At 51.0% G+C, this 27,739-nt stretch overlaps 1 protein-coding gene and 1 long non-coding RNA gene across 5 annotated transcripts in view; one reads left to right on the top strand and one right to left on the bottom strand.

Annotated features, from left to right (window-relative positions):
• FRMD4A (FERM domain containing 4A) overlaps positions 1-19,613 on the top strand; it is a 358,568-nt gene extending 338,955 nt beyond the window's left edge. For both annotated transcript variants that reach the window (XM_047755369.1, XM_047755370.1), the window contains exons 21-23: positions 689-1,542; positions 4,156-4,252; positions 18,432-19,613. In XM_047755369.1, the coding sequence (XP_047611325.1) occupies positions 689-1,542; positions 4,156-4,252; positions 18,432-18,534 (1,054 nt within the window). In that variant the 3' untranslated portion in view covers positions 18,535-19,613. The remainder of the gene's footprint in view (positions 1-688; positions 1,543-4,155; positions 4,253-18,431) is intronic.
• LOC125112894 (uncharacterized) lies at positions 8,080-15,164 on the bottom strand. Of its 3 annotated transcripts, none has more exons than XR_007131291.1 (4): positions 15,009-15,164; positions 11,056-11,412; positions 10,330-10,466; positions 8,080-9,080 (listed from the first exon to the last, which is right to left on the bottom strand). It is a non-coding gene; the product is annotated as an uncharacterized LOC125112894 (long non-coding RNA). The 3 variants fall into 3 exon arrangements; XR_007131293.1 differs by having other exon boundaries at positions 11,052-11,412; XR_007131292.1 differs by having other exon boundaries at positions 11,056-12,732.
• Positions 19,614-27,739: the final 8,126 nt, after the last annotated feature.

Here is a 27,739-nt window from a genome sequence, read left to right on the forward strand (position 1 = left end):
AGTGGGGACTTTAGGGTCTACCCTGCGTGACAGCCCTGGGACTCACCTCTTCCTGAACTGGGCTGACCCAGCCCTGGTGGATTTCTATGGAGTCCTTGTACTGTGCGCTGCCATATTGGTGGATATTTATCATGTGGCTCAGATAAGCAGAATAGGTTGTAAATGGAGTAGTGGAGTAGGAAGTACTTGCCTCAGTCGTTTTTAAATTTCCCAGGTGCCACTAGCCTTCGCTTTTAGGCAGGGACATGGAAATGTTTACCTGGGTTTCATAATAGTACTGGGTAGGACCATAAAAATGCTTCTGCTGGGCCATCCCTTGACCTACCAAAGGGGGCATTTCATCTGGTTTAGCATAATACTAGAACAGGGATTCTTCTGGTTCTCCTTGTCTATAGAATCCCTTCCTACCTTTAAAAGAAAAAAGAAAAGAAAGTCCTGCAATTGGCATACATTTTTCAGAAGGAACCCTTCAGTGTGCGCTGTCTTCTGTCCCCATGGCTCACTCTCTCCTCCCGGGATGGGCAGTCCTCTCCTGCCCAGTCTTCACCTGGGAGTGATGGGAAGGGGAGCACCTGAATTCCCAGGGTATCCCTCAGTCTGTTTCCTGGGTGGCACCCGATCCTGCTACCGCAGAGCCTCTGCCCTCTTCCCCGGGCGCCCCTAGACCCACCGTGCCCTTTCCCCACAGGTCGGTGGACCTCAGCCCCACGCGGCTGCACAGCCTCGCCCTGCACTTTAGGCACCGGAGCTCCAGCTTGGAGTCCCAGGGCAAGCTCCTGGGCTCGGAGAATGACACGGGGAGCCCCGACTTCTACACGCCACGGACTCGTAGCAGCAATGGCTCAGACCCCATGGACGACTGCTCATCGTGCACCAGCCACTCGAGCTCGGAGCACTACTACCCGGCGCAGATGAACGCCAACTACTCCACGCTGGCCGAGGACTCGCCGTCCAAGGCGCGCGCACGGCAGCGACAGCGGGCGGCGGGCGCGCTGGGCGCGGCGAACTCGGGCAGCATGCCCAACCTGGCGGCGCGCGGCGGCGGGCACGGCGTCTACCTGCACAGCCAGAGCCAGCCCAGCTCGCAGTACCGCATCAAGGAGTACCCGCTGTACATCGAGGGAGGCGCCACGCCTGTGGTGGTGCGCAGCCTGGAGAGCGACCAGGAGGGCCACTACAGCGTCAAGGCGCAGTTCAAGACCTCCAACTCGTACACAGCGGGCGGCCTGTTCCGAGAGAGCTGGCGCGGCGGCGACGAGGGCGACGCGGGTCGCCTGACGCCATCGCGCTCTCAGATCCTGCGGACTCCGTCGCTGGGCCGCGACGGCGCCCACGACAAGGGGGCGGGACGCGCCGCCGTCTCGGACGAGCTGCGCCAGTGGTACCAGCGCTCGAGCGCCTCGCACAGGGAGCATAGCCGCCTGTCGCACACCAGCTCCACCTCCTCTGACAGCGGCTCCCAGTACAGCACCTCCTCCCAGAGCACCTTCGTGGCGCACAGCAGGGTCACCAGGATGCCCCAGATGTGCAAGGCCACGTCAGGTGAGAGGCGGGACGCGGGCTGCCTGCGCGCAGGTGGTCGGGCTGGATGTGAAGCGGTGGGGACTCGTTTCGAGGGCTTGCAGATTTTTTTCGAGCATGCAGTAAGGAGAGACGGTGAATTCTAGAAACTTCGCAGGCAGATGTATGAGATCCAAGACCTTACTTCTTCTTCTTCTTCCCTACCCCTTCCATCCTAGCCTTGGTTTTGCCCAGAGACAGAGAAGGGGGGGGAGGGCAATGCATCTGATACCCACCCCACCCCGCGCTCCGCCTCCTACAGTGAGCTGAGGCATCTGCCACCTCAGCTTCCCGAGTAGAGGTGCAGACCACTCCTCCAGCCCCTTCTCCTCGCAAGGACAGTGACCCGAGAAGTGAAGTGGGTGTCTCAGGTTTATCCGTCGGAGGTGCACCCTTACTCCAGGGAAGAGGGAGACAGTAGTAGGTTAGAGACCTGGGCCGTAACCTTGCAGAGGGAAGCTCGCTCTGGGCATCGCTTGGTCTTGAAGCTCTGAGGTTTGGCCGGTATCTCCCCAGGTGGGGGCAGACCAGTCACAGAGTGACGTGGCAAGCTCTGCTTGAGTCTTCCCCGGGCACTTCATAGATAACTCCTGACTGTTCCTCCCATGCCCGTTTCAATGTTATGATCAAACCAAAGTCATTTGTGTAAAGTGCTTTCAGTGCCCCATTATTACATCTTAAACTTTTCATCCTGGTTACCTCATATCCTTGTACTCAGGGCATTTGAGCAGTACCGAAGCAAGTGGAAAATGGAAGAAACCATCCTTTCCCTTTAGACGTTACATTCCCTTCCCGCTCACTTTCTGGGAGAGAATAAGGATGTGATGATAACCAGTGTCTGGCCAGCGGTCTCCCTGTGCCTGCAGGGTTCTCAGCACTGGCAGATGTTAAGTCACTTACACATCCTAGCGCCCACAGAGAGGGGAGATGGGTGGGGGGGGGGGGTGGCTAAGAGACTTCTAGGTGGTTAACTGGATGCTGCCAGATCATGAATCACCTGATAAAACCAAAGAAAAAGACAGGCGGGATGGGCATTGTACTGACTAGGAAAGAAAGGGGGGGGGGCTTGAGACATCAATAAGGATTGCTTTCACAGTATATGAACAGAGTGAGAGCAGCAAATGTTAGTCCACGTCAGAATGTGACTTGTAATGGGAAAAAGGCTACGTGAGGGGGAAATCCAGAGAAAGTGGGAGTGATCTTAAAGACAGGAAAAGGGGGGGGGGGTTGTCTTTGGGAGACTGAAAGGGATTCTTGGGGCCTGGGGAGAACAGGGCAAAGAAGCAGCTCCAGCCAGCCGGCAGCCCTGGTGTGTGCCAGGCCACACCTGTCCTCATATCCCCGTTGACTTGTTCAATATGGCGGCTTGGCCAAATGACAAGTTGCAGAGACAGGAATGAATATGATTCAGGCACTCATGAGAGAACCAGGGACTTGAGCATCATCTCCATAGTCCCCTGTTGTCTGTAATAATCAGCCAGCCCAGTGAAATTTGTCATTAACTTCCTAGGAGGTTTTTGGGTTTTTTTGTTTTTTTTGGTCTTTTTGTCATTTCTAGGGCCACTCCTGTGGCCTATGGAGGTTCCCAGGCTAGGGGTCAAATCGGAGCTGTAGCCACCCGCCTACGCCAGAGCTACAGCAACCCCAGATCCGAGCCGCGTCTGCAACATACACCACAGCTCACGGCAACGCCAGATTGTTAACCCAGTGAGCAGGGCCAGGGATGGAACCCGCAACCTCATGGTTCCTAATTGGATTCGCTAACCACTGAGCCACGACGGGAACTCCCCTAGGAGGTTTTTGAGAATAATGGATGAATGTATTTTGCACACAGTGCTCCGTAATTCTGTTACAAGAGGTCAGGAGTATTTATGTTTCATCGAAATCGTAGCACTTATCCACTAAATTTGCTTTTCCCAAAGAGATTCGGTACATCTTTTGGAACATAGTTTAGACTGAAGATTCCAAGAAGCTGTATCTGGGTGCTACCGATGAAAAAGTTTCCCCGGGAAGCAAAGGGGTGTATTTAAATAAGATCTACTTCCTACTAAATCTCCCCAACTGGAAAAAAATTCTGTCCACATCCATCAGCTTCTAGTAGTCACATTTGGATGAGCTCTGCAAAGCCTTTCCCTGTGTGAAGTATCCTCGTGTGGTAAATTACAAGCTCTAAACGGCAGAGACCACAAGCTCCAAGGACCTTTCCGAGGTCATCTGCTCATGATGAAGAGCCCAGTTGTAAACTTGGGGCCACATCTGGTAGCCCCCCTGGGACATATCTCACTGGCATCAAAGAAATAGGCTCCCAGGGCACTAGGCCAGCCCAGGTCTGCCTCTGAGGACTGTGGGGGCCGTCACCATCCCTGTGGCCACTCCCCAGTGGCAAAGTGGTGCTCCAGGACCCCAGGCGACCTCGACCCTGAATGCTGCCAGTTAGGGGGAGAAGACATGTCATGAGCCCAATGTGGGGAGAGGGGTGGGCGTTTCCACGCCAAGACCGTGCCCAGGGGTGGGTCACACGCAGCATCTCTGGAAAGAAGCTTCTTTACTTGCCTGCTGTCTGACCCCTGTCTTTTCTGCACCACCTGCATGCAGCTGCCTTACCTCAAAGCCAGAGAAGCTCAACACCATCGAGTGAGATTGGAGCGACCCCCCCCAGCAGTCCCCACCACATCCTAACCTGGCAGACTGGGTGAGTTCCCCCTTCAGCCTTCCCTTCCGCACCCCTAGGTTCTGGGATGAGCCTGTGTTCCTTGTCCGTCAGAGCATCAAAGGATGAGATCCTAGTGACGGAGGGTTTGTGGGCAAAAGGATGATGTGTTCTTCGTAGCGGGAAAGGTCTTCCTTTCCAGACGAGCCCCGGGCGTTGCTGCGTCCCTCCCACTCCTCTCCTTTCCCTCGCTGTCTCTCTCTCCGGGTGAATTCTCTCTACTCTCTTTTAACGTTGGTGATGGTCCCAGAAACGTGGAGGGAGCGGTGGGTGCCGGAAGTCGAACTGCACTTCTTTGGCCAGAATCCCAGATGCCATTTGACTGGGGTTCCGTCTGGGACCCCAGCCAAGGAGAGATTTAAGCTGCCTCCTGGGCCGAGCCCCCGCCCAATGTTTCACCTGCGTCTCAGTGTGTCGGGCTCAGATCCCCTCTCTGTCCCGGTCAACCCCTTGGTTATAACCACCAATCAGAGGGGATCAAGTACCTTGAGACCCTTAAGAGGGGACCCATGGTGAATGAAGAGAACCAAAATTCAGCTCCTTTTTAGCTTTAAATGTAGGCCTGGAACACCAGATCTTGCGGACACTTAGGCTGTCCTTGTGTTCGGAAGGGTCGGGCAGAAACAGGTAACCTGCTTCCTGCCTCCTCTGTTGCTCTTAAGACACGGCACCAAAGTGGCTATTATGTTCTACCAATGCCCAGTGGTTAAAGGAGTAAGAGGTCCTGTTACCCAGCTTTATGCAGTTTCTCATTGGCTGGAGCATCGGTGGGGTTGTCTGGGAAAATCTGACAGCTGTGGGCAAGTTAAACTGGGGGAAACAGCAGGACCACAACTGCCTCCACTGACTGCACTTCAGGCTCCCTGCTTGGCAGACATTTTTTTTGTTTTCTGCCAATTTCTGTCTAGCGACTCTCAACCAGCCTTTATTTGGCCGAGTTTTTGACAGAAGAGAAGGGGAGCTGACGTTTGCATGCTTGCTGTGTACTCAGAGGCTGTGAGCTTTTTCTAAAACACCTGAGCTCCTGTCATCCTCACTGTGGTCTTGCCAGGGAAGGGTCCCAGATTCCTTGAGTTTTATAGATGAGGCTCAGAGAACACTAGTGCCTTGCCAGTGTCGCACAGCTGGATGGCACTAGAATTTCAGCCCCTGCACTCTGTGACCCCAAAGCCCTGTCTTTTCCCACTAAGCCGGTGGCTCTTAAAATATGGTACCAGGGAGTTCCCGTTGTGGCTCAGGGAAGTGAATCTGACTAGCATCCACGAGGATGCAGATTCTCTCCCCGGCCTTGCTCAGTGGGCTAAGGACGCAGCATCACCGTGAGCTGTGGTGTAGGCCAGCAGCTACAGCTCCAATTTGACCCCTAGCCGGGGAATCTCCATCTGCCCTGGGTGTGGCCATAAAGAAGACAAAAAAAAAAAAAAAAAAGCGGTACCCAGACCAGCAGTATAAGCATCACTGAATCTCATTAGAAGCTCACATCTCGGGCCCATCCATGACCCACTGAATCAGAAAACTGGGAAGTGGGGCTTTAACAAGCCCTCTCCGGGATTCTAATGCACTTGAATTTGACAGTCCATCACTGAGCCCCCCTACCCCCACCCCCACTGCCTCTTACTCTTATTGAAGGAAGAAACCTCGCAGTCTCAATTGCCAAGGCCCTTGTATCCACTCTCACTGCTTTGGTCTGTCTCTGGGGCAGCAGCTACACCCTCTGTCCTTATGACAGATCCTTAGAACACTCCCGTATGTACCATCCCTCCCCCAGCTCTCGCTTGTGTGGTCAGGCAGCTGCTGCAAGGCTCAGGGCCCAAGAATCGCAAGAGGATTCATGCAAGAAGGACAGATAATCTGTGTAGATGGTTCCTTTGTGGCTAACCCACCTCTCCCCAATTAAGGACCTTCAGATTTCAGGCTCTCTGGCTCCTCCGGATTTTCTAGCTCACAGCCTCGTCTCACCTGCTCCACATAAACGATTGTCACTTGGCCAACAGCAGGCTTTGGAACTTACAGGCACCCATCACATGCTTTTACACGGGAGGGGATCTGGCAGCGTGCCTGTGTTTGATCAGACACAGCCAGCGAGGATGCAAGATGCATTTGAAATGTCGGTCCTTAACCCCTTTTATCAGATGGAGTGGAATTATCCTTAACGGACCGTAACTATTCTCTGCAATGCGATGAGAAACGAGTCCAAGTGCCAAAGCCTGCCCGCCTTCCTGACAGATCTAAAGAGGCCTCTGCCTCACACCCGGGGGGAGCTGAAAGTTCCACACGGCCTGGGTTATTTGTCACTAATGCCTGCGTGTGTGGTCAGCCGGGCCTTCCATTGTATTCATAAGCTACTAATCATGTCTCTGTCGCTGCCTTTCTCTAACATGACCTCTCTTCTCTTCCTTCTTCTGCCTGCCTTTGTTCAGAGAAGCAACGGAAAACTCGCCCATTATGGATGGGTCTGAGTCTCCAACTCACCAAAGTACTGATGAATAGAGGTATCGTAAGGGGGCATTTTTTTGTTCTTATGGCCCTTCCCCGCCCCCCCTCGCTTCACTGCTCATGAGTCTGTGACCTCAGATGTGCTGCCTATGTGTTGCCTTTGTCCCCAGGAGAACTTCCAGAAGGAAACACGTGGGTGGTGTGGAAGCTGTTACTGTCGTGTCTTCTTTCTAGATACATGTGCAGCTTGATGTCTGTGTGTATGTTTTTAACATCGGATGTTAGCTATTCCCACTGCCGCTTCCCAGAAAAACCCTCAAAGGGTGTTTTAGACCCTCCCAGGCTCTATGTCCCTGCAGGTTCTTGTAGACGCTTTTACTGGTGTAGTACGCCACTGTTTATTGAAAAGGACAGCACTGCGTAGTTTACATCACAAAAGGCAAGGGCATTCGATGCAGAAGCACCTGAAGCTCACCCATGATGTCATCCCAATGGTTTTGAATGACAGCGGGATACTCTACCGTGTGGGGCAGGGCCCTCCCTGTTTTCCGAAATGTGCTCCACAGGTGACCCTCCTCCTTGTCAGGACCTACAGAGTTCAGATCTGCGTGTTAGTGCGATCCTTGGGTGAGTCAAAACCATGTTGGAATTTGCACAAGCCCTGCTCTTGGTGGGCCAGAAAAAAACATTATCCCCCAGTCTGGTTCCTGGCTGCAGGGGCCACAATCGAGCTGAGAGACAAGGCATTGAATGTACTGGCTTTCAAGGGTTAACTAAAAAGGATGCCATTCAGGAGTGGATTTTTTAAAATTTGTCAATCAAAAACTGGAACCCTGACTATTTCAGAAACCCTGCGAGAGACCAGAGTTCAAGTTCAAATCCGTTTGAAAATCTATCAATGAGGACACGCACAAGGGAAGTAAGAAATTGCAGCATTTAGTGTCATTTTGATGAAGAAAGGAGCTAGATTCCAGCCTCAAAAGTAGGGTAGGGACAAGATCTTGCACCAAAGGAGGGAGACATGGAGCCATTTTTACTGCAGGTGCCCTGAGCTGGCAGATGGGGGCTTAAGGAGAACAGGGACTTAGCCTTTGAGAGAAAGATGGTGTTTAAAAAGTTGCTGTCGTGGCTCAGTGGAAACGAATCTGACTAACATCCATGAGGACACAGGGTCCATCCCTGGCCTGGCTCAGTGAGTTAAGGATCCAGCCTTGCCATGAGCTGGAGGGTAGGTCGCAGACGTGGCTCAGACCTTGTGTTGCTGTGGCTGTGGTGTAGGCCAGCAGCTGTAGCTCCAAGTCAACCCCTAGCCTGCGAGCCGCCATATGCCACGGGTGCAGCCCCTAAAAAGACAAAAAAAAAAAAAAATTGAGTAAATTTGCAAGATCTTAGCGGCTTTATTTCAGTGACTTATGAGTCAGGCCGCATCCAGTCGAGCAGATAGGAGCTCTGAGGAGCTGAACAAAAGGGGACTAACAGGCAGGAGGGAGCAGGATCAGGGAAGTTGTCCCAGGTGAGAGGTGGGCTGGTTCTGGCCAGGGCTCCGTCAGGCAGACGCCCTCACTAGCGATGAGCAGGCGCGTCGGGACGGGCTGGGTTCAGGATTCCATTTCACAGCTGATGCAGTGAAGCCAGGTCTTGGTTTGGTGATGTGGAGCTTAGCCTAAGTGACTTCATTTTGGACCTGTTGTCTTGTTAACAATGTCCGCCTTTTCAGCAGACTCTCAGCCTAAGAGAGGTGGTCAAAATGTATGCGTGCTGCTTCCAGCTGCTGCTCTGGGACTCTTCCCAGGTTTTGCTGAATCTCTGTGTGGTGGTCGTGGTTTGTGACATTGGGTCAGGTTTTTTAAGGAGACCGTCTCTTCGTTCTTTTTCTGCTGTTCTCTTCTGAGGGAGCTCATTTACTTGGTGGCTGCAAAGTTGCGTTGGAAGCTTTTGAGAGAACACAGCACACGAGGGTGGCCCCTGTGCTGACTAAGCCGAGGCATGCCCAGTGCCTGGAGTCGACTTCGGAGCCATGGTTCCCCAAGACCCAGACTAATCAGAACCAAGTGAATCCAAGAAAGAGACCATTGAAGGAGTCCCTTTGTAAGGCTACCTGGCTAGTTTTGTGATCTTCCGGAGCTGAGTCTCAACCTCCCCAGAAGCGTCGGCCCAGGTGCAGCAGTGGTGTTGGTCACAGCACAGACACCTTGCTCAGCTACAGGACAGTCAAGGGGCTGTCTTTTCAAGAACAACTTTGGCCTGAAAGTCGAGGGATTTTTGTTGGGCAGCTATTGCTTTAGCAACAGATTCTGCAATTTCTTGAAGAGTTGAGGAGAGATTCCTGATCAGAGCTTCACGTGTGCCACCTCGCAGCCAGGGCAGCAGGGACCTGCCAGGGGAAGCAAATTTTGCATCGTGAGTGCTTCCTGGTAATTTGTGTTGCAGGCTGTGGCTCAAGCCTTCAAAAGATGACTGCCTGGAGGCCAGTAGAATTGAAGGGTCTGTACACGGCACATGGGTTTTAGTCTGCTTGCCTTGCCTTGTGTCCCTGTCTTTGCACAGGGCCTGGATGCAAGGTTCCCCGGGGTTGTTAACCAGAGACACAGAAACAAACCCCCAGGGTTAGGGAGTTGGATACAGTAGAGGGAGGGGGTGCTGGCTGAGCTTGACCCAGAGAAACAGAGACAGTGGAAACCAGGCAGAGCTCTGTGATGGGCAGACCCATGTCATCAGCAGCAGAGAGGTCAATCAAACAGTTGTTTGGAGGTTGAATTTATCACCCCCCGCCTTGCAATGGCCCGAGATATGTGAACAATGGCAGTATCTTTCCAGGACAAGGCCAAGCGAAAAGATGGACAAAAAAGGAACACCCTCACGGTGTCAGTGTTAGGAAAAGGATGGTCAGAGAGGGCAGGAGGATGGGAGAGAGATGTCCTTCGCCTGCCATCTGGAGAGGAAGCAGTCTACCTCGGCGGCAGCCACTTCTCTTCCTAGTCAGTCTGATTCGAGGTCTCCAGCTTTGGCACGAGACCAGAGGTCAAGGGGAACCTTCATCAGTGGTAAAATGTATACCCAAGGCCTGATACCGCGTAGTATGGCAGCCGTGCTGGTGGTCAAGAGTTCTTGGTAGGTTCCTTTCCATGAATCACTTTTGCAAAAAAAGCATCAGAGTAGAGAGTTCCCTTCATGGCTCAGTGGTTAACGAACCCAACTAGTATCCATGCGGTTGTGCATTCGATCCCTAGCCTCGTTCAGTGGATTAAGGATCCCGTGTTACTGTGAGCTGTGCTGTAGGTTGCAGATGAGGCTTGGATCCTGCATTGCTGTGGCTATGGTGTAGGCCGGCAGGTATAGCCCTGATTCGACCCCTAGCCTGGGAACCTCCGTATGCCATGGGTACAACCCTAAAAAGCAAAGAAAAGCTTAAAAAAAAAAAAAAAAAGTCCGAGTAAAACAATAATTGTAAATGACAAAAGACTTAATGCCTGCTGCTAACGATCTAATGAGAGTTCACTTAGAATTGACAAAGGAAGTTTGGTTGTTTCTGTGATAGACGGCATTTTAAGATTAGGAGCAATAACATTATGCCAAGACATATCACATTTCTAGGAATTTCACTCCATTTCTAGAATACTTACTTGGATTAAAAACATGCTTCCATACAAATGACCCAGAAGGTTGACCATCGCTTGGTTGACATTGCTTCCCATGGAAGTGCGCACTAAACCCCATCCGTGTGACAGCTCTCCTGAGGTGAGGAACTGATGTTTGAAACCTGGCTTAGGTCACCATAAGAATGAGGGGACACATGCACATAACAAGATGTTAGTGTGGAGTCGGCCAGGCAGAACCAAATCCAACCGAAAAGCCAAAAAAAAAGGAGGGGGGGGGCCTTCAGGTGGTGTTTATGACAGCATCAGGGAGAGAAGAAAAATCATGTTACAGGACAGGCAGCCCCAGCACCATGGGCCACACCGGAGTTCTATTTTTTTTTAAGGCTACACCTGCAGCACATGGAGGTTCCCAGGCTAGGGGTTGAATCAGAGCTGTAGCCACCAGCCCATGCCAGAGCCACAGCAATGAGGGATCCGAGCCACATCCGCGACCCTACACCACAGCTCACGGCAACGCCAGATGCTTAACCCACTGAGCAAGGCCAGGGATTGAACCCACAACCTCATGGCTCCCAGTCGGATTTGTTAACCACTGAGCCACCACGGGCACTCCTGCAGTTCTAAACGGCAAAGGCACAAGAATGAAAGATGACCTCCCTGGCCTGGCGCCCAGGAGATGCAGGCAAAGCCGTCCAGATCGGGGAGCGGGGAGCGACGGAAAGGGGCCAACAGGAGGCAGAACAAACCTACAGGGGAGTGGAGGCATCGGGCGATGGTGATTTTCACAGTACAGGTGAACATGGCAGAAATCAAGACAGGTACAGGCCTGGTCCAGCATCTGGGGACAGCTGTCCACACCCGGTGTCGTCCACTTCTGGGGCCAGGAGGTCTTGAGTCAGATCATCGGTGGCTTTGCTCGTCCCGTGACTCCTCTCTGTTGGGGCAGATGCCTTCAAGTTCAGCCATGTAGGAACTGGTGAGCGGTACCAGAAAACACCCTTCCCGGGGGGAGGCAGGAGTCCTTTCATCACTGTCTTTTCCAGTGGAAAATTCTCCAGGAAGTCAGGCAAGGGTCAGGGTGTATTCTTGTTCATAAGCTTCTTGAACCTGTAGGAGGAATAGAGAATAGGTGACTAGTGATTTATTTTTAATAGGTCCTGTTGGGCAGTTTGAGGGTCAGAGTATGGAGAATGAGGCCGAGGCGTGGAATACTATTTCATAGGGAGTGAGCATATGTTTTGCAAAAGGCGAGGACTTGAGGTTGGAAAGGACCATGACAGCACCTTCATCAAGGGAAGTTGCAAAGTCTCAGAAACGTTGCCTCACTGGGCTTTCACGACGTCATTCGTCTTTTCCATTAGTCCTGAATGCAGCCTCTGTAACAGAAGGACTCTGCAGAGTTCTTGGATTACCTGACCAGGAAAATGAGCGCCACGGTCACTGTGCAAAAATGATGGGGGCGCCGCATATAAGGATGGTGTTTTGAAGTAATTTCTTTGCTATAAAAGAGGCAGTCGCTTATCGGTAGGCAAAAGCTTCCACCCAGTGAGAAACCTAACAGGTCACGCCCAGTACACATTTATTTGTTCACTTGTTCTCAACAATTGTGTTGCGTCTGAAAATTTCTCGAGACATTAAACAGCTAGCCAGCGTCTGACGTTAGCTTCCTTGCTGACACATTTTGGAACAGAGATAACATGAACTTATTTGACCCAGAATAAACGTTGTACGTGTCTGCATTGTATTTAACATACCTACTTGGATTAGACCAACAAACGTACGCTAGCTTTTTTTCACTCAAGATGTTTCCTAAACCATGTGAACTTGAAAAACATCCGGGTTAAGTTTCTGTATTTCTCAGGTTTAGAATACATAATTGGGTAAGCCCTTAATGGTTCAGCCAATTAAATATGCTCTTTTACAAATTAATTTTGGCAGTAGCATTCAGAGGTAGGAAAACATTACAAATTTGCAACATACACACATAGACAGACAGATGCAGAGATCGTAAAGCTTTTGTTGTAAAATTTTAGCCATGAGATAAGTACAACAATGCAAAACTCATTAGTTTGTAGAAGAACAGTTTTATCCAAATCCCGTTTCTGGACGTTGGAGTGAGTGAAGGTTACCTGCTCCGATGGCAAACCCTTTGTCGTTCATTACTGTTTGTGGAAAAGACACTTAAGATTTTTCATTCACCTAAGTTCCAAATAGCCTTCTCCTTTTTTTTCCTCCTTCTGGCAAGAAGTTTGCATTTCTAAGAAGCTGGCCTGGGACCAGTTCCTGGAGAGGTCAGGTGGGACAGTCACATCTCAGAGGCACAGGAAAAGAGTGCAGGTTCCTCCGAAAGGGACTTTTCTTTCCCTAGTCCAGGTCTTTTACAGGCTCTGCAACCTTTTGTGATCATCAGGGAACGTTCTGGGACTGCTGCACAGGATAGAGGGGCTTTGAGTTGCTTCTGGAGCTGCATTTCTGTCCCTGCCAAGCCCAGCTTTCTAAAACAGGGACAGTTGGGGAATGAGGCTTCAGGGTGACGGACGTCACAGCCTGTCCCTCCCACCCAACTACACTGTCTTCTGTTTGCTGCTTTAGATCAGGGAGATGCTCTTCAACCAACAGAGCAGAAGATTCCTGCGCCCTGCAGGTAGCGCTTTGTCTCCGGAATGTTTTCCTTTCTCTCTGGGCACATGGGTTCACTTAGATTTAGGAGATTAAAAAAAAAAGTTCCTACAGGCTCTGAATATCAGCTTCCAGTTTGGCCAATTTGTGACCAGAGAGCTGCTGAAACAAGCCTTTCCAGTATCTTGTCAGGGGGACAAACGATAAATATTCTGGGCAGCACTGAAAGACCCCATGGACGCAAGGGGCCTTCCCAAGGAGGGTGCAGAGCCAGTCCCAGGGACAGCCAGGAAGACCGACCTAGTCAGTCCCCAAGGGCCGGCGCCCCTCGCAGGGCACGCAGCCACCAATGGGGGGCTACTTCCATTTCGATCACATCTTCCCCCCCTTCCCCACCGACATCACCAAAGTCAGGACACAAAAGATGAGACAAATACGGAGGCAACAGCTGTCCCAGGGACAGGAACGCTCATCCAGTGGGTCAGGATGTGGAAAGGAAAGGACATGAAAGCTGACCTTTCTCAATGGAGCACTGCAGATGCAGGGGAGCCGGTGCTGTTGGGATTTCTCACCTGTACCAGATCGCACCTGCAGGCTCCGGAGCGAGTAGGGCTTAAAGTGCAGAGTAAAGGAGCTCCCGATGTGGCTCAGCACGTTACGAACTCAACATAGTGTCCTTGAGGATGAGGTTCGATCCCTGGCCTCGCTCGGTGGGTTAAGGATCTGGTGTTGCCCTGAGCTGTGGTGTAGGCCGAAGATGAGGCGTGGAGCCCGTGTTCTTGGGGCCATGGCGTCGGCCGGCGGCTGCAGCTCCAATTTGGCCCCTAGCCTGGAAACCTCCATATGCCGAAGGTGCGGCCCTAAAAAGCAAACATTGATAATAATAAAGTGGAGAGGGTAGCTCCAGTGTCTCCCAGAATTGGGCAAGGTTTTCCATTCATTTTCATACTCGTTTCTGCTTGGCTATTGAAGGGAGTAACAGCAGGACCGTTGGTAGCAGCTACAGGACAGTCCCTCAGAGTCCCATCAACCCTGCGAGAGCTCAGCCGGGGTCCTCCTTGGAGGAGAGATGTGGGGGGCTTTTGTTTACAGGTGCACAGTGTCCTCAGGCGGCGGGATGATCAGGAGGAGGGTTGGGGGGCGCAACCAACCCTGCTCCTGGTCGAGAGGGGAGCAGTGGGGGCTACTGCCAGTGTCCCAGTCTTTTAGTTTTGGTCTCTCTGTACCCTTTAATGTTTGGATTAGCCTCGTGCAATGAATCTGCCCGTGAAGCTGTTTGGGAATTTTGGAGGCTTCCAAGCACAACAGGTTCCCCTTCCACTTGCTCGATCGGGGGAGCCCTCTTTTGAGCGCACTGCTTTCCTTTCTTTTTTTGTGGCCAAACCAACCCACAGCCTGTGAAAGTTCCCAGGCCAGGGATCAAAGCTGGGCTGCAGTTACAAACTGCATCACAGCCGTGACAATGCCAGATCCTCAAGCCACTGCACCCCCCAGGGAACTTGGAGTGCACTTCCTCGCATGAACAAGGCTGATGGGCCCATTCCTCACGGTGACCCCGCCGTTTGTTCTAGTTTGTCTTGAGTACGATGGGTCGGTGTGCACACAGAGAGACCATTGTCTCTTTTCACACAAAACCGCTGGGGCGGGGGTGGGGGGTGTCCTGAGGTGGGAGGGGCACCCTTAAAGCATTCAGAGGACTGGGATCCCGTCTTTGGAGTCTTTCCTAGAGCACAGAAAAGAATCCTAAGATGGCCTGAGGGGTGTGCTTAGGGCTGGGGTCCGGGTTTTGTTTGACAGCTGCCCTTTCACAAGAGGCTTCTTTTTCGGCCCTGGATGCCGGACCCGGGAGCGGGTGTCCCTCATTACAAGGAATGTTCTTGCAGGTGGTCAGCGACCTGTTGTGAACCTTGCTTGTCTGTGACCACCTTATCCTGACCTGGGAGCCTCCTGTATTGTGGAGACAGTTGTGTCTCCTTAGGTGCTCGCCACCTGCCTTCCAATTTTTTAGTTTTGTGCTCAGGAAAACTACACGTTTAAATCTAAACCAAGTACATTCTCATTCAGGAACCAAAAAGAGTACTCACCAGAAGACAGTCTGTCTTTGTCCAAATCCCAAATAAAGTTGGACACGTCAACCAAACGGAGGGAGCTTGAAATCAGCCGTTTCCCTCAGATGCCATGGCTGCCTCCACACTTTAAAAAAACAAACAGAAAAAGCTGTCGGAGTTCCCATTGTGACTCAGCAGTTAACAAACCCGACTCGTACCCATGAAGACTCAGGTTCGATCCCTGGCGTTGCCGTGAGCTGTGGTGTAGGTTGAAGACGTGGCTTGGATCTCACATGGCTGCGGCTGTGGTGCAGGCCAGCGGCTACAGCTCTGATTCAACCCCTAGCCTGGGAACCTCCATATGTTGTGGGTAGGGTCCTAAAAAGAGCCCCCCCCCCAAAAAAAAGATAGGAAAAAAAAGTCAACTTCACTCAAGTTGCAGCCCAGTTCCTTGTGGAATTAGAAACTGTCTTTGTCTTACAAACCTAGTCTTTACAAGAACAGAAATGTAGCCCGGGGAGCAATTCAAAGCACACGTATCCTTTTTTGTCAATCCCCAAACACCCCGTTCATCTCAGGAGGCCTGCAGACACTGTGAAAGACCTGAATTTAGGAAAGAAAAGGCCGTCTTAGAGGAACCCTCACCCCTTCCCTATGCCTTTGAGATGTCAGTCACCCACCCGGCGTCTCCAGGAATTGTTACCCAGCACAGCTCTTAGAAATGCAAACTTCAATGAGATCCTGCTGTGTAGCATTCAGAACTATGTCTAGATACTTACATTGCAATACAACAATGGGAGGAAAAAGAATGTATACATGTATATGTAACTTGGTCCCCATGCTGTACAGAGGAAAAAAATTTAAAAAAATAAAAAATTTTAAAAAAAGGCAAACTTCAGCCGGGGGTAATTCTTAGCAGAAGGAAGAAAAAGAGAGGCAAGGCTATTCAGAACTTAGCTTTGGTGCATGAAAAATGTTACGTGTCTTCTCCGCAGCGGAGCAGGTGACCTTCATTTATTCCAACTTCCAGAAACATGGTTAGGATCCAACTGTTCTTTTATCAACTAGCGTTAATGGGTTTTTTAAAAACCAGATGAGAAACAGTCACAAAATCCAGTATGCCTTCATCTGTTTGCTGGTAGAGAAGTCAGTAAATTCAATAGAAAAATATCAGTGGCTGCTTATTCTCAGCCATAAACTGGTTCACAGGGTTGTGTTTAAGATGCTCTTGAGGAGTTCCCATCGTGGCTCAGCAGAAACGAATCTGATGAGCATCCATGAGGACTTAGGTTCGATCCCTGGCCTTGCTCAGTGGGTTAAGGATCTGGCATTGCTCTGAGTTGTGATGGAGGTCGCAGACCTGGCTCTGGTCCCGTGTGGCTGTGGCTGTGGCATAGGCTGGCAGCTGCAGCTCCAATTCAACCCCCAGCCTGGGGTCCTCCGTATGCCTTGGGCACAGCCCTAAAAAAACGAAAGACAAAAAAAAGATGCTCTTGCAACTGCTCTCCTTTGCATCTCTGCCTGTCCCCGACCCCCAACCAGGACCCCAGCGCAAGGTACGGGATCAGCATCAGGGGAAGAAATCATCTTCTGACATTGATGGAAAATCCTTGTGCTGTTTCCCCAGAGATATTCCTACCCCCCCCCACACCCAAACAGCACGTGCTCTGGGGAGGTCAGACCTGCAGACCCAGCCTGAACACCGCCCAGACCTACTCAGCTAGAGACACAAACCAGTGTCAGACACAGGAATGTTCTTCCCCACACCGAAGGCTGTGGTGAAAGCCTCCAGGGTTTATCCCTTTAGGAGTCGGCACAAATGAACCCTCGGAGGTGACGATGGGGGAAAGCTGAAAGCCAAGGATGAGCACAGAGATAACCCCGGACACCGCAGCCACAGGAGGTGGGGACAGGACAGAGGGCGGACTCTCTGCTCAGGCCACCGGGACTGCTTGATTACGCAGCCTCTGGCACCTCCTGGGCAACTTCCCACCTCTGGGCAGTGAGATGAAGGGTGATCTGGAGCTTGCCCTGCAAGAGCTGGTTTAGGGTCACGGGGCAGGGGCTCTTTTTCCTGATGATGATCCCTCGTGATGAGGCTTCAGCGGACCCTCCAACAACAGATTTGAACTGCCCTGGTCTGCTTCGATTTTTCCCACTAAATACACAGTTATCCCCTCCCTATCTGCTGATGTGGATCCGCACATGTGAAGGTACCGCCCACACACAGTACTAACTGTACCGCAGCACTTTCGATCAGGGATTGAGCCTCCTCGGACTTTGGCATCCACGGGGCTCTGGGAACCCCGCCCCTGTGGGTACCAAGGGATGACTGTACCTCTGCCCAGTCCACATCAGGATGCATCCCCAATAGACTTTTTTTTTTTTCTTTTTTCTTTTTGCCATTTCTTGGGCTGCTCCCATGGCATAGGGAGGTTCCCAGGCTAGGGGTCGAATCGGAGCTGTAGCTGCCGGCCTACACCACAGCCACAGCAACTTGGGATCTGAGCCGCGTCTGCGACCTATACCACAGCTCACGGCAACGTTAACCCACTGAGCAAGGGCAGGGATCGAACCCGCAACCTCATGGTTCCTAGTCAGATTCGTTAACTCCTGAGCCACGACAGGAACTCCCCCAACAGACTTTTTAAAAAAGTTTTTTCTATATACATTCCTATGTATTTTCAGTACTTTTTTTCTTTTTAGAGCTGCACCTTCAGCATATGGAAGTTCCCAGGCTAAGGGTCAAATCGGAGCTGCAGCTGCTGACCTATATCACAACCACAGCGATGCCAGATCCGAGCCACATCTGGGTGACCTGCAGCACAGCTAACAGCAACGCCGGATCCTTAACCCACTGATCAAGGTCAGGGATCGTACCCACATCCTCATGGATACTTGTCGGGTTCTTAACCCACTGAGCCACAAGGGAACTCCTCCGTGCTTTTTAAATAATCACACAACTGTATGTTATTTAAACAGCACTGATTCAATACAGTCTATTGAATCCCCTCATTTTCCAGAAATGTGCTTCCAGGACAGAATACAAATCCAGTGTGAACTCTGAAGGGATCCAGGCCAAGGGGTCCTGGCCTCAGCTGCACAGGCAAATCAGTTGGGGGCTTGGAAAGCTCCCAACACTCAAATCCACCACGGACCAGTTAAACCTGCCGCCCACACACAAGTGTTCTGGGGGCCCCCAGGCAACTCCCCCAAGCAGCTGAGTGTCAGGACCGCTGCGTGAGGGTTAGCGCCATTCTCCTCCACAGACGTTCACGGTTTAGGTCTCTGCTGCTTGAATTTGCTGCAGTCCACGAGAACCTTCCATAAATTCAGCTCTGTCTCAGGCCTGGTTCCTCCCGATCAGGGTCGGGCCCCCTAGAAGCACGTACATCTGAGCGCAGACCGGCCCGTGTCATTCTCCGCTGACCGCCCCCTCTCTTCTTGCGTCTCCTGCAGGAGCTACGGTGACAGCTGCTTCCTGGACTCCGCCCTCTATCCAGAACTAGCTGATGTCCAGTGGTACGGGCAGGAGAAAGCCAAGCCCGGAACCCTCGTGTGAGCCAGCCGGCCTCCATCTGACCACCTCGACGCCATTCTGAGATCACCTCACTGCCTCTCATTTGCCTTACCCAGACGCACTGTCACCCTGCACCAGCTTCGGCCCCCAGCACTTTCGCTCTCCCGTCTCCGCATCCCCTCACCCTCAAAAACAAACACAAAAAAAAACCTGACCGAGGAGACATTCTGGAAGGCTCCGGTCCCACTGTGTGTCCCCTGGCTCTCTTGCCCAGAGAGCCAGGCACCAATCCTCAATGGCCCCTTGGTGGCTCCCCCACCTGCCGTGACAGCATCCAGGCCAGGAACCGTCAGGGAGGCTGGCTGACATCAAATTCCTGTGGACGAGTGGCATTGGTAGAGAACAGGACGGGGACTTAAGTACAGGGTGGTCCAGAAAGACGATAAAAGCCGAGGCCAAGCTGCCACCTGTAGGCCATCCAAACACTTGGCGAAGAGGGTGCCTCGTGGAATAGTCGGTGCACAGCTGAAATACTTCCTGGGAGCAGTGGCTGTTGGGGGAGGGAGGGGAGAAGGGGAAAAAAAAAAAAGAAGCTGAACACATCAAGAGATGCATCAGAAGATCACAATCAGTTCTATGCTGCCAAAGATTTTAAAAAAATGAAAAAATACACAAAAAATTAAGAGGGGCCAAGAAGACATTCTTTCTGCAATGACGTCTCTTTTAAATCCTCAACTGCTACTGTATTCCCCCCGCCCCGTGAAAGTCAACCGTCTGTACTGTCCCCCTCTTGTCCCCGCTCCCTTAACATTCCACCTCCCGCCTCCACCGAGAGCCCGAGACACTAACCCACTGTGAGGGTCCAGTCGGGGGAGGCGGCTTGGCTGGCGTTGCTGACTTGGAGCTCCATGAGCCTGGACCTGAAGGAGAACAGACCCGGGCAGAGGGCGGGGAGTAGCCGAGTGGACGCCCAGCCCTGGCCTTTGGAGGGGTAGGGGTTCAGGCCTAGACACAGAGCTGCTTTCCTCTGGGGCCTTGTAGGAAACATAAGGTGATGATCGCTCAAAGTGATTCTCATTAAAACAACCAGTAAAAGTGAATCCTGTTTTTTCCCCCCTGCACAAGGTGTTTCATTTTCTTTTGTATGCGAAGCCAAGGGAAAAGCACACTGCCATCCATTCAAGTGTTTTAACTGTTGTGGCCCATCTTCTGTTAGCACTTGTGTGACAAAGAGCTCAGATGTCTTTGGTCTTTCTCAAGATGTCACTTATTCCAAGGACCCAACTGTGCCCTTAGGGAGGAAGGGAGTCCTTACGTGTCTACTAGCTGGCAGGCAGAGCAGGGTTGGGGAAAAAAAAAAATACATCAGCTCCCAGAGGGCCCGTATGCCTACACCACCATCAGCCACCCTGACATGTGTCACTGGTCTGCAGATACCAAGAAAGGAAGAGGAAAGAGGTGTGTGGGAGCTGCACGTTTACATGTGTTTTGAGCTTTGCTTAACGCACAACTGGAAAGCCATCAATCTTCAAAGGCCTCAAAAATACTTTTATAGTAATAACAAGTGCACACTCTTCGTTGGGTTATTTCAAATGGCACAAACACGGTCTCCACAGAGGTGGTACGCTGTGCTTATTGGCTCAAGGGGGGGTGGGGGGTGGAGGGATTATTTTTTTTTCTCACTTGTCATGACATCCTATGGGAAAGGTATTGGACAGCCAGGGACAGGAGCTGGGGTGGGGCTAGATACTCGGGCAAGCAGAATGGAGGTTAGCTTTGGCGTAAAAAGAGAACTCTGTTTTTTTTATGTGTAGGTAATCCAAGAATAACAATAGACTCTACCAGACCCAGAGGGTAAGAATGGACACTAAAATGAAATAAATCACCATGGTGGTCCCCCTGCTGTAACTGGAAAAGCACCATGGGGGTGACTCTGGCGGGGCTCGCAGCAGGCTGGGGCCGGTCTGGACAATGCAGGGCCTGGGCTCCCCGGCCCTGCGCGCAGCTGGGCTGGCCACTCCAGCCTGTGGTGAGAACAGATAGTCGCAGAATCTGTTAGGATAACCCCTGCAGGGGAAATAGACCCACTGTACTAGTAAATGATTCTGGGGATTGAAATGGGAGGAGCAGTTTGCTCTTGTTTTGATGGTCAGAGGTACACAAAGCAGGGTTACTGCCTCCCCTGTTTGGAAACACTATGTCTTAGGCTGCGTTCTTTTCTCCCCAAAGAGGACGCAGGAATAAGCAAACTGAACTCTGTGCCACAGGAAAAGTCCACAGGGAAAGAGAGGAGTGGACAAGGCTCCATGGCTGCAGGTTATACGACGTGGCTCGTCGTTAGAAACCAAGGCTGAAGTCAGATCGCGTGTTTCAGCCCAGCTGGGTTACAAGGAAGGAGAGGAAAATCCTTTCTCCGCCCCTGGGTTTGGGAACCGGGAGGCCGAAAGGAATGGAGCTGGGGAAGGGGAGCAGAATCACAGTTCAGACAAACATCGTGAGAGTCTGGTAGTAAAGACAGAGATTAAGTAAAACAGGTTTTACTGTTGCGCTGCGTTCAGTTCCTACGAGATGTACATAAAGTGTTGGTCCTTTGAGACGGACATGCTTGATGATCCGTGTGGTGGGAAACGAGAGTTACTGTACACAAGCACTGGCAAGCTCTTTATAGACCCCTATTTCTTTAAAGCAAATTCAGATGAAATAGGAAACCCCTGGTCTGCTATACAGCCCCTATTGGATTCTTTGGTTACGTGTAAGAAATTGCCTGTTTAGCCAGAAGGCTGGTGAAAATACCTACATCAGACTTTTTTTTTTTAATTTTATTATATGCAGGTGAGTGTCGAAACTGTTAAAATTCCAATTTGTTTTCATCCAGTATTAGTTTAGTTCTCCACATACATAGCAAACCCCATCCAGGTGCTATCAGATGACCAGTTACTGCTTAATTAACTCGGTGTAAAGTTTGACATACACATTAATGTCAATAGTTTATTACAAGTTGTGTAAAACGGACTCTAGTTTAAAAATGGGGAGAAAAGGATTAGGTTGCTCCTGAAACTGACTGTAGAGCATGTAAAATGATTTGACTGGATTCTGTTCAACTGTAATCAATGACAAAGATGTATGTTGTAGACAAAGTGGCAGAAATTAAAAAGAAATCTGCTTTTAATTTATTCTTTTTGTATTAAGAATTTGTATAGTACCTTTACATTTTGCAAAACGGTGTTGTCAACACTTATTAAAAGCATTTTCAAAATGAAAAGATCTCACTGGCCTCTTGGACATTCTGTATGTTTCTCACTGATAAATATGCCTGAGCACGTTCCTAAATCAGCATTCAGTTGCTTGTATCATCATCAGGCTTTTTTTTTTTTTTTTTTTGGCCGCCTGGTGGCACATGGTGTTCCCAGGCCAGGTAGCAGAGCCAAGCCACAGGTGCAGCAACACCGGATCCTTAACCCACTGTGCCAGGCCTGGGATCCAACATGCATCCCAGTGATCCCTGGGATGACACCACTGATCCCTTTGTGCCACACTGGGAGCGCCCCAGCTCATTTTTAAAGTCACTCTATACAGATGATGGTCTCACTGGCTTGCTCCGTGATGTAGACAAATTTGTTTAGTAAAGGCTAATTCTTATTCTGGTTTCCTCTTGTTAGTTATACAAAGATAAAACATTCTCAGGTAATTCTTTTACAAAAAGGATTTGACACAGGAGGTCATCCTTTGGTTAGGATGTTGCTTTAGAATTTGTTCATGACAAATAGTTACCCTGGTACAGTATATGCTAGGCAGGGCATAGTTCCCACGGAACAACCCAACGTGGAAGGAACGCTGAGGGTGGGGAGTTCTTGCTGTGGCCTGACGGAATCAGTGACGTTTCTGCAGTGCTAGAATTCAGGTTCAATCCCTGGCCCGGTGCGGTGCGTTAAAAGACACGGGTGCTGCTACAGCTGTGGCTTGGGTGCCACACCTGGAGGGCATTCCATATGCCACAGGGCAGCAAAAAAAGACAAAGAAATAATAAATACTGAGCCACCTGGGCTCTGGGGGATATCTCGGTCTCTGTCGCAGGTGGTCCCTGGTTCCGTGTAGGACACAAAGGGGCAACTGGGGAGACAGGCAGGAAGCTTGGGCTCTTTACGGACACTGTTCATCATGCCACAGCGCAGACGCTGTCACCCACGCTCTACATCCTGTCACCTAAGCAGCCAGGCCTGCAGGTACAGACAGTCTCAGTCTGATGGGCAAATGGATGACTGGCTTACTTTGACGGAGCCTCTGCTGTAACTGCACCCCTGGCCCCCTAACCCACCACTGCATCAATGCACTAGCACCAAACTAGAAGTCTGGCAGCCAGGAGCATCCCTAGGATGGAGAACCCTTGCTGAAGCATCTGCCACCAGTGCAGGCTAACCCTGTCAACGATGGAAACAAGCCATGGGGGCTCCGAGCACATCAGGACAGCTTAAGACTCCTAAGCCTGGGAGTTCCCGTTGTGGTTCAGTGGTTAACGAATATGACTGGGAACCATGAGGTTGTGAGTTCGGTCCCTGGCCTTGCTCAGTGGGTTAAGGATCCGGCGTTGCCGTGAGCTGTGGTGAAGGTTGCAGACATGGCTCGGATCCTGCGTTGCTGTGGCTCTGGCGTAGGCCGGTGGCTACAGCTCCGATTCAACCCCTAGCCTGGGAACTTCCATATGCCATGGGAGCGGCCCAAGACATGGCAAAAAAGACAAAAAACAAAAAAACAAAACTCCTAAGCCTGTCCTTGGCAGGGCAACCAGGGCTTCTGTATCAAGATGACCGACACTGATTCAAACAAATAGGATCCTCTTCAGTCTTTTACATGTAGATATAAATATAGATCTTTCTACTCAGGAAATATACCTACTGTCTCCTCATTAAGCTCTACCACGTGAAAGCAACCAGCCCACAGGAAGTTGAGACTTTCTTGTTTCCTACGCCTTCCTGCTTTTTGCTATGCGCGCGTGCACACACACACACACACGCGCGCGCACAGGCTCTTTACATTGTTCCAACAAGGCAATTCCAAAAAGTCATTATTTCAGTTCGTAGAGAACACAACATAATCACTTGATCTCAGTAGAAAGCATTAACAAGAGCCAGGCCTGCCTTCCTTACTCCGAGAACAACAGCTCAAAATAAGCTCAGACATGAAATTCTAAAAAAGAGCAACATCAGAGACCCACTGATGTCGGCCAGCAGGCAGGCAGTGGGCCGCAGCTGAAGTCATTCATTCATCGCGTGGTCCATGGGCAGTCTGGGCCTTCCAAAGCTTAGACTCTCGTGGACCAGACACACAGGCAGGTGGCCACCACACGAGGAAATTAAACACATGGAAGGAGGAGAGTAAAATGAGTCCCATGATAAGAGATCATCAAGTATGTCAACGGCATCTCACGGATCTCACTCAAGGAGCTGCCTGGTCAAAGAGATGGCAGGGAAAAGGTGGAAGCACGTGCAGAGGTATAACCTCTTGGCCACACACAAAGTCACTCCACCAGCAGAGTCACTATCTATTCAGGTAAGAGCTGGGAGTTCCCTGGTGGTCTAGTGGTTAGGATTCAGTGCTTTCACCACAGCAGCCCAGGATCAATCTCTAGTCTGAGAACTGAGATCCTACATCAAGCTGCTGCACGACGCAGACAAAAACAAAAAACAAAGGTTTAACAACAATATTCAGATAAGGGCTGAAAGGCCTGGATTGCAATTCAGGAGTATGAACAGTAAGCAGGCTAACTGATAGGGCCCATATATGTGTAATTGCACCAAGGTTTTTTCCTGTGTGTGTGTTTTAAAGCCCACACCCACGGTGCATGGAAGTTCCCAGGCTAGGGGTCAAATCGGAGCTGTAACTGCTGACCTACACCACAGCAACTCAGGATCCGAGCCACGTCTTCGACCTACACCGCAGCTGACGGCAACACCGGATCCTTAACCCACCGAGCGAGGCCAGGGATCAAACCTGCAGCTTCATGGATACTAGCTGGGTTCATTACCACTGAGCAATAGTGGGAACTTTTCCAACATTTTTTTATATATATAAAAAACCATTTTTCTCTACATAATTTTTCACTCCACAAACGAGTAGGTTCCTTTTGTTTTTCACTCATTGATCCATTTTCTATCAAGCTCTCTCCAAGCATGCTTCCATTCCTCCCAGTCCACCAAAACCATGCTTGTCAAGATCAAGGATGATGCCCCACAAGGCCAAATCCAATGGTTAATTCTGTTCTCTGTTATGTGACTTACCAGCAGCACCAGACACAGCTGATCCCTCCTGCTTCCTTCATGGGAACAGTCTTGTCACTTGAATTCCAGGACGCTGCATTCTCCGGGTTGCCCTCCTTCCAATCTCCTTGGTAGTTTTTCTTCACATTCCCAAGGTCCCAGAGCTCAGCTTCCTCTTTTTCTTCTTTTTTTTTTTCCTTTTCCTGTCTTTTTAAGGACACACCCACGGCATATGGAGGTTCCCAGGCTTGGGGTTGAATCAGAGCTACAGCTGCCGGCCTACACCACAGCCACAGCAACGTCAGATCCGAGCCACATCTGCGACCTACACCACAGCTCACAGCAATGCCGGATCCTTAACCCACTGAGCGAGGCCAGGGGTTGAACCCGAAACCTCATGGCTCCTCCTAGTCAGATTCATTTCTGCTGTGCCATGACAGGAACTCCTCAAGCCTTCTTCTTTATTGTCCACAGCCACTTCCTGTAGCTCTCACCTTGTCCCGTGGTTTTAAATGTCATCTGTAGGCTGATGCCACCTGTATTCATCCCTATAGCCTGGACCCCCTGTCTAAAACTTGTATATCCTCCAGCCCACTCAACATCTCCAGGTGGGTGTCTAACAGGCTAACACGTCCCCAACTGAGTTTCTGACCTTCCTTCCAAACCCGCTCCATCAATGACCTGCCTCAGCTCAGTTACAGGCAACTCCAATCTTCCAGGGCTCAGGCCAAAATCCTTGTAATCACCACGATGGCGTTCTTTCGCACCTCCCATCCACAGCTAACCAAAAGGATGCGAAATCCCTGCCTTGAGGAGATGGATCTTCTATTGGGGGTGGGAGGAGGGAGAAGATACAAGTAAACTATTCAACGCATTAGAAGAGAGGAAGAAAGCAAGGCCGGGCAGTGGAAGGCCCAGCCTCTGACAACAGGAGGAACGGCTTTGCCTCCAAGTAAGCTACGCAAAGTTGGTGAGCGGGAAGGTCCAGACAGACCTCTGTATTCAACCTGGTGTAAAAACACAGGTGAAGCCACCCTCCAAGTGAGAAGGGACAGACAAGGAGGCAGGCTCAGGATGGAGCAGAGTCACAGATGAGAACAGCTTCGTGAGGAAAAGAGGTGGCGTGTGTCCTCAGGGCCCAGCTGACACTGGACCCTTGGGGGCATGAGTTCTCTCCAGCCCTGGGCGTGGCAGTGTGACAGGAGGACTAAGGGGAAGAGAGAGTTTGGCCTTGGTGAGAAAGGGAGGTGATGATAATGGGATCTAGATGGACTCCAGAGGAAAGCAAAGCCAAGAAGCTGCCGACAAAGTCGAAGCAAGCAGAGGAATGCGTGGGGACAGAAGGCCTTCAAGAGGCTAAGGAAGAGCAGAGTGGGGATAAAGGAGGGAGGGAGCAAGGGCAGGACTTCACGGCCAGCCTCCCATCATCATCGTCAGCCAGGGCTGAAGGCCGTGATCTGGCAGGAAGCCCACGTGAGCCTGGGCTGCTAGGAAGAGGACCCGTCTCAACCCCCTGGTGCAGGAACGGCAGACCTGGCCGCCTGTCCATCAGGAGAACGAGACCGCACCAATTATTTTAACAGAAATGACTTAACAGAAAGGACTGGTAACCAGAGAGTGAAGAGGTGACAGCAAAAAGGGGGACGCTGAGATCTCACGAGAAGCAGCCACCCCTCAGGGCTGGGAAACAAAAGTGGGGACCATGGGCCCTCGAAGCTGGAAGGAGGCGCCTGGTGGAGCTGGGAGTCAAACCTCTGAGGTGTGGATGCTGCCCGGCCGGCACCAGAGCCTCAGGAACTTGGCAGGACCTTGAAGAGCCCAGATGCAAATGACGGAGGAGGAGGGGTGCCAGCTGATGGTGCTGCAGTCGCTGAGTGGCAAGATGACGCTGGGTCTAGGAAAGTGTGGAAAAGCCGTAGGCCAGGATCTCGGCTCCAGCCAGGAACAGGCTGGCTCTGCTGGGCTGCAGACCTGGCTGGGTTGTCACCATCAGGGACAGGAAGCCACCATCAGGGAACAGGCCCCTCTGTCCTCCTTCGGGTACCCATCTCCGGGCGCCCCGTGATAGGCAGAACACATAAAAGCCATCAGCAGCGAGAGAAACAGGATTCGCAGAGCCTCATGTGAAGGAGAAGCAGAAGCAGGGTGTGGTGGGAGTGGGTGAGAGGCTGTCAGCACTAGCAGCCCACAGGTAGCAGGCCAAAGGACCAACTAAAAGGCTCTAAAATCAAAGACTCCTCACACCTCCTCATGGACACTAGTTGGGTTCATAGCTCCCTGACCCACAACGGGAACCCCTAAAAAAAATTTATGAAGGGCAAAAAGCACATGTACATTTCAGCCCACGTTAGTGCCATGTGAGTTACTGTCTTAGAAGGAACTGTGGTAAAAAACAGGTCAAAGCCTAACAAGATACTTTTCCCCCAAATGAGGAAATCACCATTGTTCGGTTTTCTCAAATGCGTTTTACACTCATAGGATTTGGGGATTCATTCCTCTCAAAGTCATTTCTAACTCTAATGAGACTTTGGAATAACACGAAAAGAACAAGAGCTAAATGCTTCTGTCCAACAGTATGACAAGCAAGCACTACAGGCCAGAAGCACTCCTCTTGGCCTCTGTCTGCTCTAAAACCCAGATGTCTTTGAACTGCCTTTAACATCTTTATGCTTAGCGACTTTTCCGCAGGTGAATGACCTGGTGCCAATATCCAGAGAGCTCATTCAAGTGAATGCTGTCACACTTACCTGCAGCTCTCTAGAGTGCAGCAAAGTCAGGTTTACTCCAGTCCAGGCAATGGGACCTAGGAGCCCCAGGGCACGGCTGCTACAAGCCTCGATGCTTTGGAAAGCCAAGACACTGCTTAGGGGCTGAATTCAGCAGAATATACGGAAGCCCAACTATAGCATTTTACCCAGTATTCTCCTAGAATGTGAGGCCCAGAGGAAGGCAGCTGTGATGGTTGATTTATGGGTCAAGTTGACGAGGGCACA

Source organism: Phacochoerus africanus, chromosome 12 (assembly GCF_016906955.1).
Source record: "Phacochoerus africanus isolate WHEZ1 chromosome 12, ROS_Pafr_v1, whole genome shotgun sequence".
Lineage (NCBI taxonomy): Eukaryota > Metazoa > Chordata > Mammalia > Artiodactyla > Suidae > Phacochoerus > Phacochoerus africanus.